Below are 15,315 nucleotides of genomic sequence, written 5' to 3' on the forward strand. Positions count from 1 at the left end.
AGTATATTTAAATATATTGAATGATGGACATCGGTCAAGTAAGATTAAATAAGAAATGTTTTAGCTTCCAAAAGCCTTGGCTATACTGTCAAAAGTTAAAGATTATTTTATTAGAGTTTCTATAATTTCACGTTTAATTCAACAACCTTTATAATTAGGCAATAAAATGCTGCACGAGTGCAGAATATCATAATGTTTTTCATTTGACAGCTTTCTTGAATGGAGATCGATGAGAAGTGACGATGAGAGTCGGCAGTGCTGGAGTGGACTGTTACCATTATTCGTTTTTGACAAATCTCTGTATACATTAGCGTTAGCTCTGTATACATTAGCAAGAACTCCTGAATATTTTCTCACAAATGCACACAGACAGACACCTCCTGCAAGCATGTCAGTATTACAGACTTCAGATTCAGTAACGCCCATGCCAGATATAACACAATATCTATATTTCAGCTCTCTTTACAAAACACACACACACACACATACACTTTAAAAGAAGTGTCTTATGTTCACCAAGGCTGCATTTATTTAATCAAAAATACAGCAAAAACAACAATACTGTGGAATCTTACAACAATTTTTTACTACAACAATAACCCCTGAACTAAACTTCAGAACTGGGGACTCTATCAATCAGGACTGTATAACTCAGAATTCAAACTATACAGCCACTTACTATTAAAAGGTCTGCCCAATGTCAAAGCGGTTTTTATTCATTCAATGAAAATAAAGCAAGCAGTTGGAAATAGCATTAGCCCCTGCTGGTGGATGCTGTAACTACACCATAGAACATCTGCCCTTTGAGTCATTCAAAAACTGTTTCTATGAAGTCACAAATATATTTAGTGGTTACTAGTGGTGGTCACATACTATAGACCACTGTGGTGCTTATGTGGGAAGTTCAGGCTCCAATCTGACGTGCAACATGTTCTGATCACAGTAGCCCTCTCTATGTGGATTTTTTTTCTCTATTGTTTTCCAATACAAAATGACTAATATCCTTTATTATTATTTTTAATTCATATTGCAATAATATTTTAGTGAAGGAAAAAAATGTAATATGCTGAAAATTACTTTAAAGCAGGCCATCCAAAATGTGAGTTTGTTTGAGTTGTTTCAGGTTTGGAGAAATATAGCATTATATCACTTGCTCACTCATGGATCCTCTACAGTGAATGGATGCCGTCAGAATGAACTCTCAATTAACAGCACATCAGTTAACCTCTTGTGAAGCAAAAAGATGCGTGTTTGTAAGAAACAAATCCATCATTAAAACATTCTTAACTCCCTAAAATACTAGTCCACAATACATAATATTGTTTTCTCCATTCTTGTCTAAATCATGAGAGAAATATGCACTAATGATTTGAGAAGAACCTTAATAATGGATTGGTTTCTTACAGACATGCAGCTTTTCACTTCACATGAGTGGTGTGGATTATTGTGATGTTTTAATCAGCTGTTTGGACTCTCATTCTGACGGCACCCATTCACTGCAGAGGATCCAATGGTGAACAAGTGATGTCATTTCTTCAAATCTGTTACAATGAGGCAACAAACTCATCTTGAATGGCCTTAGGTTGAGTTTTTGGGTCAACTATTCCTTTACTGCTGTCCAGCCGCATCGTCGACAGTGAATACCTTACGTGTGCCTCAAGATAACTTACCAAACTTACAGACTGTGTTTCCTGTATTGCGCAAATCGAAAGACAGACAAGAAAGGGTGGAGTTGAGTGGAGGAATAAAGTGCCGCATCACTCCCCACTTCCTATCTCTGTTTTCCATGAGTCGACAGATTGAGGAATGGAAAGAGACGAAATTAACCCAAACACACAAAGAGGCACGCTATTTTTAGAGCATTTGTAATTCGTCGCATTAGCCAACACTCTCCGCCCCCTTGACTCCATGATGACATCGAACGAGAGCTCTTAATAACCTGATACCAATAGCAGCAGAGGCCAGAGGACCAAACTGATGGTCTATTTCCCCAGTTAACCACAGCTTACATCGGGGCTTCCCCGCCAGCCTATTTTTGAGTCCTGAATAAACTATGAGCTGTATACATCGAATGATGTTTCGATTTTTATAGCAGTGCATAAACAGGTCAGCTAAACACTTGCCTACTTGCTGGATTGAACTGATGTCACGTTGTCATAAACCAGGCATAGTTTCGTTGTGACTCACTGGTGGTGATTCAGTCCGGTTGTTGGAGACTCGTACTCCTGATCTAGATCTGTCTGCATTAGCGATGTTTGCTACCACTGTCATACTGTTGCTCATACAGGAGGGATAGTATGAACTCTTCCTGCATATTTTTGTCCTGCAGACTTCAATGGTAAATCGGCTGTGTTGTTAAGGATAAGTTTGTTATTTCTCTTCAAAACAAAATAGTTTTCACCTAGTGCGTATGACAAACAGTTTCTGGTCCCCATTGACAGCCATACTTAAGTATCTGAATGTTGAGCAGCGAGCTCATTGGCTGCTTATGCTAAAACAAACCAGTCAGCTGTGCCATGTGACTGATGATGCGATTATATCACATTGAGTTAGAACCTCAGCCTGCACCATCTAGAGATTCGTGACAGAACTTGTATGTCTTTGACCATTGCATTGCTTTTTGTTATTTTTGTGTATTAAATTGTTTAAAATGTGACTAGACATGCCTTCATTCTGCTCAAGAGTACTGTTGCATAAGTGTGTGTGTGTGTGTGTGTGTGTGTGTGTGTGTGTGTGTGTGTGTGTGTGTGTGTGTGTGTGTGTGTGCTTGTTTTTGTGATATATCAGGACACAACTTTGTATAATGACATGTGTATGACACAGGTATTACAAGGAGAGGGTGACTTATGAGGACATAACCCATGTCCCCAGTTTTCATAATGCTTATAAACCATACAGAATGAGTTTTTTTTGAGAAAGTAAAAATGTAGCTTCCTGTGAGGGTTAGGTGTAGGGCCATAGAATATACAGTTTGTACAGTATAAAAACCATTAAGCCTATGGGATTTCCCCACTTTTCACAAAAACAAATGTGTGTGTGTGTGTGTGTGTGTGTTTTTATTTAAAAAATAACATTTTAAAAAAGTGCATAGTCTCAGGCTCCTCTACATAAGGACTGTTGGTTATGTGTTACATCTGATGATGAGTGTCTGCTAGTCGCCAGGTACGTGTGTGTGTGTGTGTGTGTGTGAGATGCCCTGGCTGTAGTGGGGTCAAACAGGGGTCGTGATCTGCAGAGGCGGAACATTATCTCCTCATGTTCTCAGGTCCAGAGGCCTAAAGGTCACATGACCTCATAATGCCGGGTCACTTTACTCCATTTCTAACACTCAATTAGAGGGAAACCTGACATCTTCACACACAACACAAGAGTCACATTCACACACACCTCTCTACTGTATCTCACATTCAGCACTTACAGTTATACACACATCTTCACTGACCAATTTGAAATCTGTATGATTTTCTTTCATGTGCAGAACACAAAAGATGCTACTGTATCATTTCTTTAGTCCACAAAACAGTTATAGAATATATATATATATATATATATATACACATACTGGTGAAGTTAAAAGTGGATAAAAACAGTACGACTCACTTCATCTGATATTTGCTGTGCTCAGAGCATTATGAAATGAAATCATGTTTTGGAGGTAAAAAAAAAAGGTCAGTATTTTCAGATCTGTCAGGTGTTCTAACAAATTTAGCTACCAAGTAGCCTTTTATTTAATTAATATTACTGTATCTGCAAGTACAGATTTAGTTTTTCTTTTAAGTTTCTTTAAACTACAAGTGCACGTTGAAGATTTTAAAGGGACAGTACACTCAAAAATGAAAATTGTCATGATTTACTCAAGCTTAAGTTGTTCCAAACCGGTACAAGTTTCTTTTTTTCTACTGAACACACACACACACACACGTGAAAAATTATATTTTGAAGAATGTGGGTAACCACACAGTTTCTGATCCCCACTACGTTTTTCCATACTATGGAAAAATCAATGGCTACCAAGAATTGTGTCATTACCAGTAATATCCGCAATCTTCTCATACAGGTTTGGAAACAACTTCAAGGTGAGTAAATAATTTTCAGGTGAACCATCTTTTGAAGCACAGGTACAAGGCAGCCAACTTTTGTGTTCACGAGTTTAATTCCTAGGGAACAAACTTGCTAAAGTGTATATACTGTACCTTGACATTGCTTTGGCTAAAAGCATCTGCCTAAATGCATAAATGTAAGGTTAAATGGGTATAGCTGTTCATAGACAGTGTCTGGAAAGCTATAAAGCCGCAAGAAGCGGTGGAAAGCAACCATGACATTTTCCTTTAAAGTCACACTTGCAAACTCTCACACCCACTTGCATTCAAACATACAAGCAAGTACACACACACACACACACAGTCACATTTGATCTTTCCAGGATGTGGTTCATGTGCTGTGTGCACGGACGGGGTTTCCCTCCTTACCACTACAGCATTTCCGCCTCGGCCGCGTGTTTGTCTGTGCACACAGCTAGCGGAAGAAATTGCCTTTTTAATGGCCATTGTTGCTGCTTTGCTTTTGTTCTGCAATATACTTTTGATTGGTTGAAGGGACAAAGTATTATTTAATTTATTTATTTGTCCGTTTTACAAATACCTTCTAAATATCTCATAGACTTCGCCTAGTTTTGTAAAGATTTCACCAGTTTGCTTGATGTACACAAAAGATTAATTAAAGAGCCTCTAAATTCAGAACTTAGCATTTTCAGTCTTGGACGCAGTCTTGTTGGCGCTTTATTCCAAATGTGATTTCACATTTGCTTTTAGGAATGTGGTTATTGCCGGAATTGGAGAAGTGATATTGTCATAGCAGCCGGAGTTACGTCTGGTATTTATCTGGTTGTCCTGCCAAAACGCTCTCTCTCATGTTGCCACCTCCAGCGCTGTGACAGGCTGTGTGTTTTATTTAGAGATGAGACGCTCGCAGTGATTCACAGCCCACCAAGGCCCTGAGACACGTGCGCCATTACAAGATTCTCCATTAAACACGTTCGCTTACCGTTTGTAATGACTACATTGAAGCTCAGGCACGGGAAAACTCTTGAAAAGCATAGATAATAGTAAAAGAGACACAGGTTGTTACACGTGATGAAAATGACAGTGGGTTGAGGTTTGTGACAAAAGCCTGCATCAGTATAAAATCTATTACAGTGCTAAGCACTTTTCTTGTTATTTCTCTATCTTGTGGTAAAAAAAAAAAAATTACTAAAAATAATAAATTTAGCTACATTTACACTTTTGTCCACAGCAACTTGCATTGTATTCATTGCATTGCATGCACATTTGATCAGTTCATGCTTTATGATCTTGGAGCTGCTAGGACCATGCTCTACTTTCGAGTTACAGGAAGGCTACCTGACACATTATTATATGATATTTATTGATTTGTATTATTGATTTTATTTCTTCTGTTGTTTATTGGTTTATGTACAGCAACAAAGAAACAAATATGTTATAATAGCAATAATAACAAAATCTAATAATGATGACGATAAATTTGATTCATTCAATTTACAGCAATGAACAAATAAATAAATAGATAACACCTTACACAAAATATTTGATTTATTGAAATCACATTTATCTATCTATTTGTTTGTTTGTTTATTCATTCATGAACAGCAATAAAGGAACAAAAAGGTAGCGATAATAACACTAAATGTTTATTTATTTGTTTATCTACAGCAGTAAAGAAATAAATAACGGTAGTAATATAAAACACAAATGTATTCATGTACAGTATATCAATAAATAAATAAAAACAATAGCAATATTTAAAAAAACTAATGAATAATAATACTAATTATTTTTTATTTATGTTTAAATGTCAATATATATACATATTGAAATGATAACCAAATATAATGGTAATATGCATGTATGTACGTATTCATTCATTCAACTAATTATGAAATTATAAAAAACTTTTTTTTTTTCATCTTGTGGCACATATGCTTGAAAGAACTCATGCAATAGTTTGAGCACATAATTTTCCAGCGTTGATTTTCTTGTTATTATTTTCTTGTAGCATACAGTCACACACAAGAGCGGTGAAAGGCTTTGTTGTTGGTGTTCTAGGTAACTGGGATCTGCAGGCTTTTGTTAAGAGGTTTGGTCTGTCTGGACCAGTGGCTTCTCTTCAGTTCCTCACCCAAAACCACAAGGACTAGGACACCTCCAGCCTGCGGCTCAACTTTGACCTCTGGCCTTCACACACTCCGTGGCTCAATTTGTCCCAATTCTGATACTATATCAAGAATTAATGTATTTAGACATATTAATATTTAGGTGAATATTAAACTAATAAAAGATGAATTGTGTTGTTTCCCCATGTCTGAATTGTAACTTGTAGGAATGTGTTTGATGTAATATCACATATCTCACATGGTCATAAAAATCTAAATAAAGGTCATGGTCATATCAAGACTCCTTTTTCTGAATGTGAGCACCATGTTTATTAAATGTTGTAAATATTAATGGGAAAGAAAAGGAATTTCTCCCACACTCTAGCTCTGTTCCAGAACCTGCTGTAGTGTGCTGCCTACATACAGAACCGCCATCGTTAAGTATGGAGTGCTCAACAAAAGAGCTGACCTTTCTGTGCATGACTGGGAACATTTTGTACCTTATTTACTATTAAAAGGTACTTAAAGTTAGGAGTGCCCAGAGAGAAGCCATTTATTCATCTTCATCTAGGAATGCCAATACAAACATCTTTTCATAACAACATGGATGTCTGCAATGAAGAAAATGATCGATTTGATTGATATTCAAAATGGTGAGCAAGAGGTGCTTCCTTTATATGCAGCCCTAATTTTGGTTGTCATTTTTAAGTGACCAATATAGACTATATAGACTATTTCTCTCACACACTGTTAGCTGTAGACTGACTTTTTGGCCTAGCCCAGAGGAGACTGGTTTTCCTTTGCAATAATCAAAACTTGCTTCTTGTGAGACTGGTATTTTTCACGCTACGTCTACATCCTTCGTAATCCACTGGAGGTGCCAATCTCTCATGAACACACGTACAACAGTTAGCAGAAGCTAGAGCTTATGTTATATATGGTTTTAAATTTGGAAATTTCTCTTACACAAACAAATCGATTCACTTCAGAAGGCCTATATTAATCCCCCTGATCGATGTGGAGCACTTTTTAGGATGGATGTTAGAAGAATGGCATCTACGCTAATATTAGTCTGTTTCTCTCTTATTCCGAGGTCACCGTGGCCACCAGATCCAGTCTGTATCCAGATCAGAGGGTCACTGCAGTCACCCTGATCCAGTACGTATCCAGACCAGATGGTGGATCAGCACCTAGAAAGGACCTCTACTGCCCTGAAAGACAGCGGAGACCAGGACAACTAGAGCCCCAGATACAGATCCCCTGTAAAGACCTTGTCTCAGAGGAGCACCAGGACAAGACCACAGGAAACAGATGATTCTTCTGCACAATCTGACTTTGCTGCAGCCTGGAATTGAACTACTGGTTTCGTCTGGTCAGAGGAGAACTGCCCCCCAACTGAGCCTGGTTTCTCCCAAGGTTTTGTCTCCATTCTGTCACCGATGGAGTTTCGGTTCCTTGCCGCTGTCGCCTCTGGCTTGCTTAGTTGGGGTCACTTCATCTACAGCGATATCATTGACTTGATTGCAAATTAAAACAGACACTATTTCAACTGAACAGAGATGACATAACTGAATTCAATGATGAACTGCCTTTAACTATCATTTTGCATTATTGAGACACTGTTTTCCAAATGAATGTTGTTCAGTGCTTTGGCGCAATGTATTTTGTTTAAAGCACTATATAAATAAAGGTGATTGATTGATTGATTGATTGGATGGATGCACTTTTTTGGACTTCAAAATCTCGACCCATCCACTGCCATCATAAAGCTTGGAAGAGCAAGGACATTTTTTTAATATAAATCTGATTCTATTCGTCTGAAAGAAGAAAGTCATATACACCTATGATGGCTTGAGGATGAGTGATATTTATTTTTATTTTTTTGTAAACTATGCCTTTAAATGCTTTATTTTATGTGCTCTGCAAGTGATTCCAGCAGTTTGATGGTAGCATGTTGCTAAGCTAACGATGCTTTTATTAGCATAGAAAGATGTGGTACAAACAATTATTGGTTCAAATAATTACATTTAGATGTTACCAACACATTTGGGTCTTGAGTTAAATATATTTATAATCTGCATTGTTTTCTACTCATCCACCCTCTTGGATGGAGTTTTTGCAGTGTATTCTGGGATTGGGTTTTCCTCGAAGGACATGTGATGCAGGCTTTGGTTAAAATGAGGAAGCAACGTCCAGCCTTCAAACTTTGACAACACCGATATAATGCCTTAAAATACCATCTAGGTGGGCAGCTCAACAGATTTGAAGACAGAACTCAATACTTCCAGATCACAAAGACAAGATAGAGTCAAATCACGTGTGCACACACTCACACACACCACTACGGCCTATCCCACGGCCTGCCTGCCTGATTCTGCCTGAAATGGACAGTCTGTTTCCCTGGCTTTCTTACATAATCCACCCTCACTTGTGTCGCATTCCTGTTTTCTTGGCAGTGAGAGCCGGCCCGGACTCTTCCAGACAGCTCAACACCACACAAACCAGCAGTAATGCTCTGAGGTCAGACATGCACTGGAGGTTCAACATCATGACTTCATGCCAATTTCGCAGGCCGTGTGTGAAAGATCGAGACGGGTGGAAAATAAAAGATGGACAGAAACAGAGGTGGTAAAGTAGCTTCAGCGCTGTCACACTTCAGAGAGAGTGTGTGGAAAGAGTCAAACTGGAGGCAGGAAGTACGTCAGGGCCAATAGAGGAAGTAAGGGGGGGGGGGGGGGTGTCGAGGCCACAACTCAGCCGGAAGCCACAGTGGAATTACGACCAAAATACTCTGCGCGTGTTACTTCGGGACAGACAGAAGGGGCACGGGTTCACACCGAGACGTTTTTTTTTTTATTATTGAGGTTTCACATATGCACACGTTCACAATAAAAGGAAAATGAACTTTTTGTAAATTCACCTCTCTGGGTTTCTCAGACAAAAGCGGGTTTAGTCTCGCCCAAAATTAACGTTCGGTTTAAATTGGGCAAAGCATTTTCGTAGAAGGCTATTTCTGAGCAGGCTTATGTAATAATTATAGACATGCAAAACAAAGGCCGACTATTCCGCAATAACTAGTTTCAATTTATCTCAGACATGTTTACAATAGCACAGCAACTGCAGTACTATAACATTATAACATGCATACAACAGTAATATATGGATCAGTATGGGTTTATCTACATTTTGTATATTAATTCATAGAACAAAAATGAGACTTAATTATAATAATTGCAATAATAATTAAAGAAAATTATTCAAAAAGGTGTGTATATGTGTGTGAGTTTCAATAATAATAATATTACAAAATAATAAAATATATTCAGAATTATTATTATTAACAGCTGTATGTTTATTATTATTAATTATTATTAATACTGTTGGTATTGTAAATATAGTAATTATATATAACTATGACTAAACAAATAAATAAATATTATATACTCTATATTAATGTTCTGCTTTCTTTTCTTCTGATTCTGCTGCTGTTATTCATTCATTTTATTCTAGAATATTATTTATAGCATGTAATCCCCGTTCACTTGTTGCAGAATTATATTTATATAATTATATGTAAAAGTAATAGTTAATAATGTACTGGGCCATATGTTACTATACACACTGTTTAAATCACACAAGCTATTAATTGTTGTATTGTGCATCATAATGCATGTACTGTACTGTGTGAAGTCTGTAATGATTCAGAATGTGTATAACATGTAATGCCTCTCCGCTTCACTCCGGTGTGTGAGGCTGGGTCACAAAAGCTCGTCTCTGAAAAAAAAAAAACCTTCAGCTTTACTTGAGCTTTTCTCTCAGAGGACAGTTTGATATCAATACACCAGATGTCTGGAAAAAAGGGCCGGGATTTAGGGAAGGTACTTTGATGTGGATATGATCAATGTAGGTTAGTGGTTTAATTGAGCAGGCAATAGTGTCTCATCACACACACACACACATGCTCTGGCACGCTCTCACATGCATTCATACTTTCACAGACGGGCAGATCATTTCTCTCACATCCCCCGACCTCTAGCGCCACACACACACACACACACGCAGGGCTCCTGCAGGTCTTTGTGCCGCGGCTGGTTAAGCCAGTCTTTGGTGAGTCTCACCATGTCCCCTGCATGAACTCAGCAGAGCATTGATCAGTTTGTCCTGTTTGCATTTGTTTATTTTCTCAGACTTCAGTGGTCTTTCTCTCTCACACACACACACACACACATCAAATCCAAGAAGTTCAGTTCCTCAAGCTTCTCAGGGAACGGCAGAACAGAAAGGACAGAGATGCTGCACTAGCCACATAAGTAAATATTTTCTGATTAATTAATACTTCTGAAGGTCAGCAGGTAGTGAAAGTAGATCAGCCATGAGTTATGTCTTGTTAACAGCTTAAAAGTCAGATTATGAAGGTCAAAGGTTCTGAAGGTGATTTTATCTCTTTTATTTATTGACTGAACTGAATACTACACATATAGTTTCCCCAATATATATATATATATATATATATATATATATATATATATATATATATATATATATATACACACACATATATACACACAAGAGTTTTAACAGAATATTACTGTATTTATTATATATAGATTATTAAATATATATTTCATTGCATTTTAATGCAACTAATCTACATTTAGAGTAATCTGAATAGCAGACATTACTAAAATAAAATAAAATAATTGTTTGCCCATACTTCATATTAGGCTCAGATTGTTTAGAATTAAGAGACAAATATATAATAATTTTATTTTATAAAATTGTATAATTTTGACCCATACAATGTATTGTTGGCTATTGCTTCAATTATACCCGTGCCGTGCCATTTATGACTGGTTTTGTACTCCAAGGACACTTATATATGTGTGTGTGAGTGTGTTTTGCTGTCTTTCAAGTGACTTCTTATAAATACATAATTAACAAATAATAACACTGATGACTTTTTATCCCATTTATTAAAGTTTTAACTTACACAAGCTTTTACGATTGCTTTGCATGCCGTCCTGTCCCATAAGCACTGTACAGAACAGAGTGTATTGTACCATCTGACAGTCCCTAAATACAGTAAGTGTTCCATTATTTATATGAATAATCTTCCCATCAGCCTGTAGGAATAAGCCTCGGCTCTGGGATATAATAGCAACGAGGAACAGCTACTGGAAATGTCCCTCGCGCAGCCTGGAAACACACACAACTAATTTGATTAGACACCCGTTGCGGCCTTGTGTTTTTCCGCCGCATATTGAAATTAGCGAGATCAAGATCTAGGATAAGCGAACGCTTCCCCGGAATCCCTACATGCAAAATGCATGAGGGGAGTCCTTTTCAGCCCGCAACCGTTCCACAGTCAAACTCCAGTCAATCATTCATTGTACAGCGTGCTCGCTCATAATAGTAGCGGAAATAAAAACACACGCGCAGCTCGACAGCTGTTGGGCAGATTTTCCAGTCTGGACTCCATGAAAAGGCTTCCCTTAGGAAAGTGCCCTGACAGACCGTGCTGTTCCTATGCACAGGGAATTCCCTCGTCTGTTTTGCATCCCTGAAAGAACAGTTGGGATCAGGCACCGAGGAGACAAGTGTCAACAGCTACACAAGGATGAACATTTAAAAATGTCCGAATTCTTTTATAGGGTCACCTAACTTAAACTTCCAATTTCAGGAGGACTGCTGTGAAAATTTGTCAAAAATGTCTGTATCAATGTAAGTACAGCATGATTTATATTGGGTTACACTATATGTGAAGGCGTCCTTGTTACAGTGTACTTATACATTTAAGTACTGAGTAATATTAATTAACAAACATTAAGTTACTATATAGGGTTAGGGTTTGGTTTAGGGTTACTTGCATGTAATTGTGCATTATTTGTTGCCATTATAATAGTAAGTACATGTTACAAAGACACAATAAAGCATTACCTTACATTGCTTCTTAAGATTTTGTAGAGCTATATGGATAGCAGCAATCAGTTCTATAATGAAATATATCTATGCTTGACTTTTTTTTTTTGTTGTATTTTTCTGTCTTTTCTGCACAAGCTATGTTTATTCGTTTAGTGTGAATGTACAGCACTTAAAATAAAATAGTTCTGTTTTTCAGATCAAATCTCCGTTTTCATGATGAACCCAGCAGGCACTGATTTAATAATTAAATAAAAAATAAAATTAACAAAAACAAATCAATTGTTTTTTAAAAAGCTCCATTTGTTGATTTAGGCATGGAAAAGTCATGTAAAATAATAATAAAAAAAATAAATAAAACTTTTTTTCTTTTTTACTATGCCAAGTTGTAAAATATTTAAGCAGGTAGCAAAAATCTTTAGAATAATTTTTTTCCTTAATTGTGATCTAGTATTAAACCTATGCAGGTTGAGAAGCACTTGGTTATGGTTGTTTTCAGATATCAGCCATATGAAAATGATTGTTTGTTTTGTGCTGTTGAATGCACACTGACAGCCTCATCATCAGGACACACAAGTGCTGGCACACGTCACGGGTTCGGTCAGTGGAAATACAGTTTACTTCCTCTATTTTGGTCTATAAAAAGTAATATTCAAATTACAATGTCTCCATTCTATTTTTCAGCACTTGCTGCCTCTATGCTAATGAAGTACATGTGTATTTCCTCATTTGGTATGAATGACGGAGTCCTCATTTAGAAAAGTTATTTTAACAGATACTACACAATTTGTCTCTGAATAGAGAGACCTTATTTTAGCACAGTACTGATTCACAGCCATTTAATGTGAAAACAGCAGATATCAAGTGTAGCTCAGAGACGGCCTGATGCATTGTTAACATTCTTGGCTCCTCGAGCAGTGACACATTCCCATCCTGATTGGATCAGATCATATATTCACGTCTGGGATAGAAAGTGGGAGTGGGGGGAGATCCCCTTCAGATTCCCCCAGTGACAGATCCACAGCGTCATTTTAGCAGCTCACCTACACACACGGTGCATCTTGCACATTGAGTAGAAATTAGCCTTTGGAGATCCCCTCGAGTGTGCATCAGTCTGTGTGTTTATTTATCGTGGACCCCAGAACACACAGCATGATTCAGACCCCCTCCCACACACCCCGTTTTTACTTCATTAGGCCATATCTGTCAGCTAATACTACTACACTGTTTATGTATCAATTGCCAAGGCGGATCATTCCAGAGTTCAGAATGGAGTGTTGTTGATTTGGCAGTGGTACGGTTGTTGGGGATTACTGGGGACGCCATGAGGTTAACTGAGGGAGTTGTTCATTGGATGGATGGATGCAGTCGATGAATTGTCTTTATAAGGATATATGCATATGACCCAAAAAGTATTTCAACACTTAAAGGGACAGTTCAGCCAAAAAATAAAATTGTCAAGTTGTTCCAAACCTGTGTGAGTTTCTTTCTTCTGCTGAACACAAAAGGAGATATTTTGAAAATGTGGTTAACCAAACAGCTGACGGTACCCATTGGCTTCTATAATATGGAAAAAATTACAGTGGAAGTCAATGGGGCCCAGCATTGGTAAATGATGACAGAATTTTTTTTTTTTGGGGTGTTTAATAATAAAATATCAAATGGCATTTTTATATACTTTAAGTTTGTAGTTTATTTATTTATTTATTTTTGTGAGGTTTTAAATTATTAAATTGTAGATACACTGTATCCAAACTTGATAATAGATTATGTGGCAATGTAACCAAAGATCATGTGATGTATCGTGTCTGTTTATTACAGCAACGTAGGCCTCTGGTTTGGAGTTTGTGTGTGTGTGTGGGGTGCGGGGGGGGGGGGTATGAAGTTATTATTTTGAACACATTTTTGGTACATCATTTATTAGGCTCGAGGCCAACGTACACATGTCAAGCGGGTTTCGGGTACAAATTGTTACCTCATCACTCTGTCTATTGCATCAGCATCTTCTGAGCGTTTCAGCGCATGCATGGCAGGCTGGACTTCTACTGTCGCTGGGTAATAGGAGCGCTGGGCCTGTGATTGGCTTGGATGAGGACTGAGGAATTTTAGTTGGACACGTGGGAAATCTCATGGGCCACCCTGGCCTCCTAATAGGATTACATACAGACAAGTATGTCATCTTTTTCTATTTTCTTCTATGTATAATAATATATAGCGAGGTGTGTTGTTGTTGTTGTTGTTTTTATTGTTGTTTTTATATTATTATTGTTGTTGTTTGCATTGTAAACATGCCATATAGTATATTTTAAATTAAATAAGCTTCTAAAATTATATTTATTTTGAATTGTTACCATGCCATGCACAGTAAACTTTTAATTAAACAAACATCTAAAATATAATTTATTTACTTAATTTTGTTTTGCATTGTAACCATGCCATGTATAGTACACTTTGAATAGAACAAGCATCTCAAATAATTATTTATTAATGTATTCTTTATTTATTTTAATTAAAAATGTCTTGTTTCAGGGTTCTTTAGCATGCTTGTGTGAATCACTGGCTGGCAGGATCTCTGCTTCCCCTTCACTGTTATTCTGCCTAAACAAAGTTTGTATACATTTGTAACAAGGGACAGTTTTTTTATTATTATTATTTCTTCTAAAAGTTTCAGATAAGATATTTTCTCCCTGGTTTCTAAATTGGTGAAACCCATGACGTTTTGCCCTCTGCGGTTGCTTTAATGGCTGCGGGTTCCGATTGCTTTTCCACTTTGCAGCTCTTAACCGGAAACTCACGAACCAAATACAGACAGCGAGGGGCGTGGCCGGATCATGGCCTTATTTGGAGTTTCCACTTCAGTGGCGAACTTGGCGCTCGAGGCCAAAGCCAAGCCTACAGATTTGCCGCGCGCCTGCAGTATTTACACGCGATTAACTCTCTGGCAGTTACAGTCTTTGTATAGCCCAGACACAGTTACTGCTGCTTCTCCTGGGCTTGATCATCTGTTGCTTAAATCACTTAGATGACGTTTACAAATTATTCATTTAGGCTTTCATCTTTATTGAACTCGCAACACAAACTGTAGAACGGGTTTAATATATGTATATATAAACAGTATATATTAAACTTGAGTGTCATCAGTGCACTGGGACAAAAAAAAAAAAGATTTGTTTATATATATATATATATATATATATATATATATATATATATATATATATATATAT

General features: G+C 37.2%; 1 protein-coding gene across 1 annotated transcript in view; it reads left to right on the forward strand.

Moving 5' to 3' along the window:
* Positions 1-6,464, forward strand: part of LOC127962859 (phosphatidylethanolamine-binding protein 4) — a 96,992-nt gene extending 90,528 nt beyond the window's left edge. The window contains exon 7 of the mRNA XM_052562456.1: positions 6,123-6,464. Coding sequence (XP_052418416.1) covers positions 6,123-6,214 — 92 coding nt within the window. The 3' untranslated portion in view covers positions 6,215-6,464. The remainder of the gene's footprint in view (positions 1-6,122) is intronic.
* The last annotated feature ends 8,851 nt before the right edge of the window (positions 6,465-15,315 follow it).

Source organism: Carassius gibelio, chromosome B8 (genome assembly GCF_023724105.1).
Source record: "Carassius gibelio isolate Cgi1373 ecotype wild population from Czech Republic chromosome B8, carGib1.2-hapl.c, whole genome shotgun sequence".
Lineage (NCBI taxonomy): Eukaryota > Metazoa > Chordata > Actinopteri > Cypriniformes > Cyprinidae > Carassius > Carassius gibelio.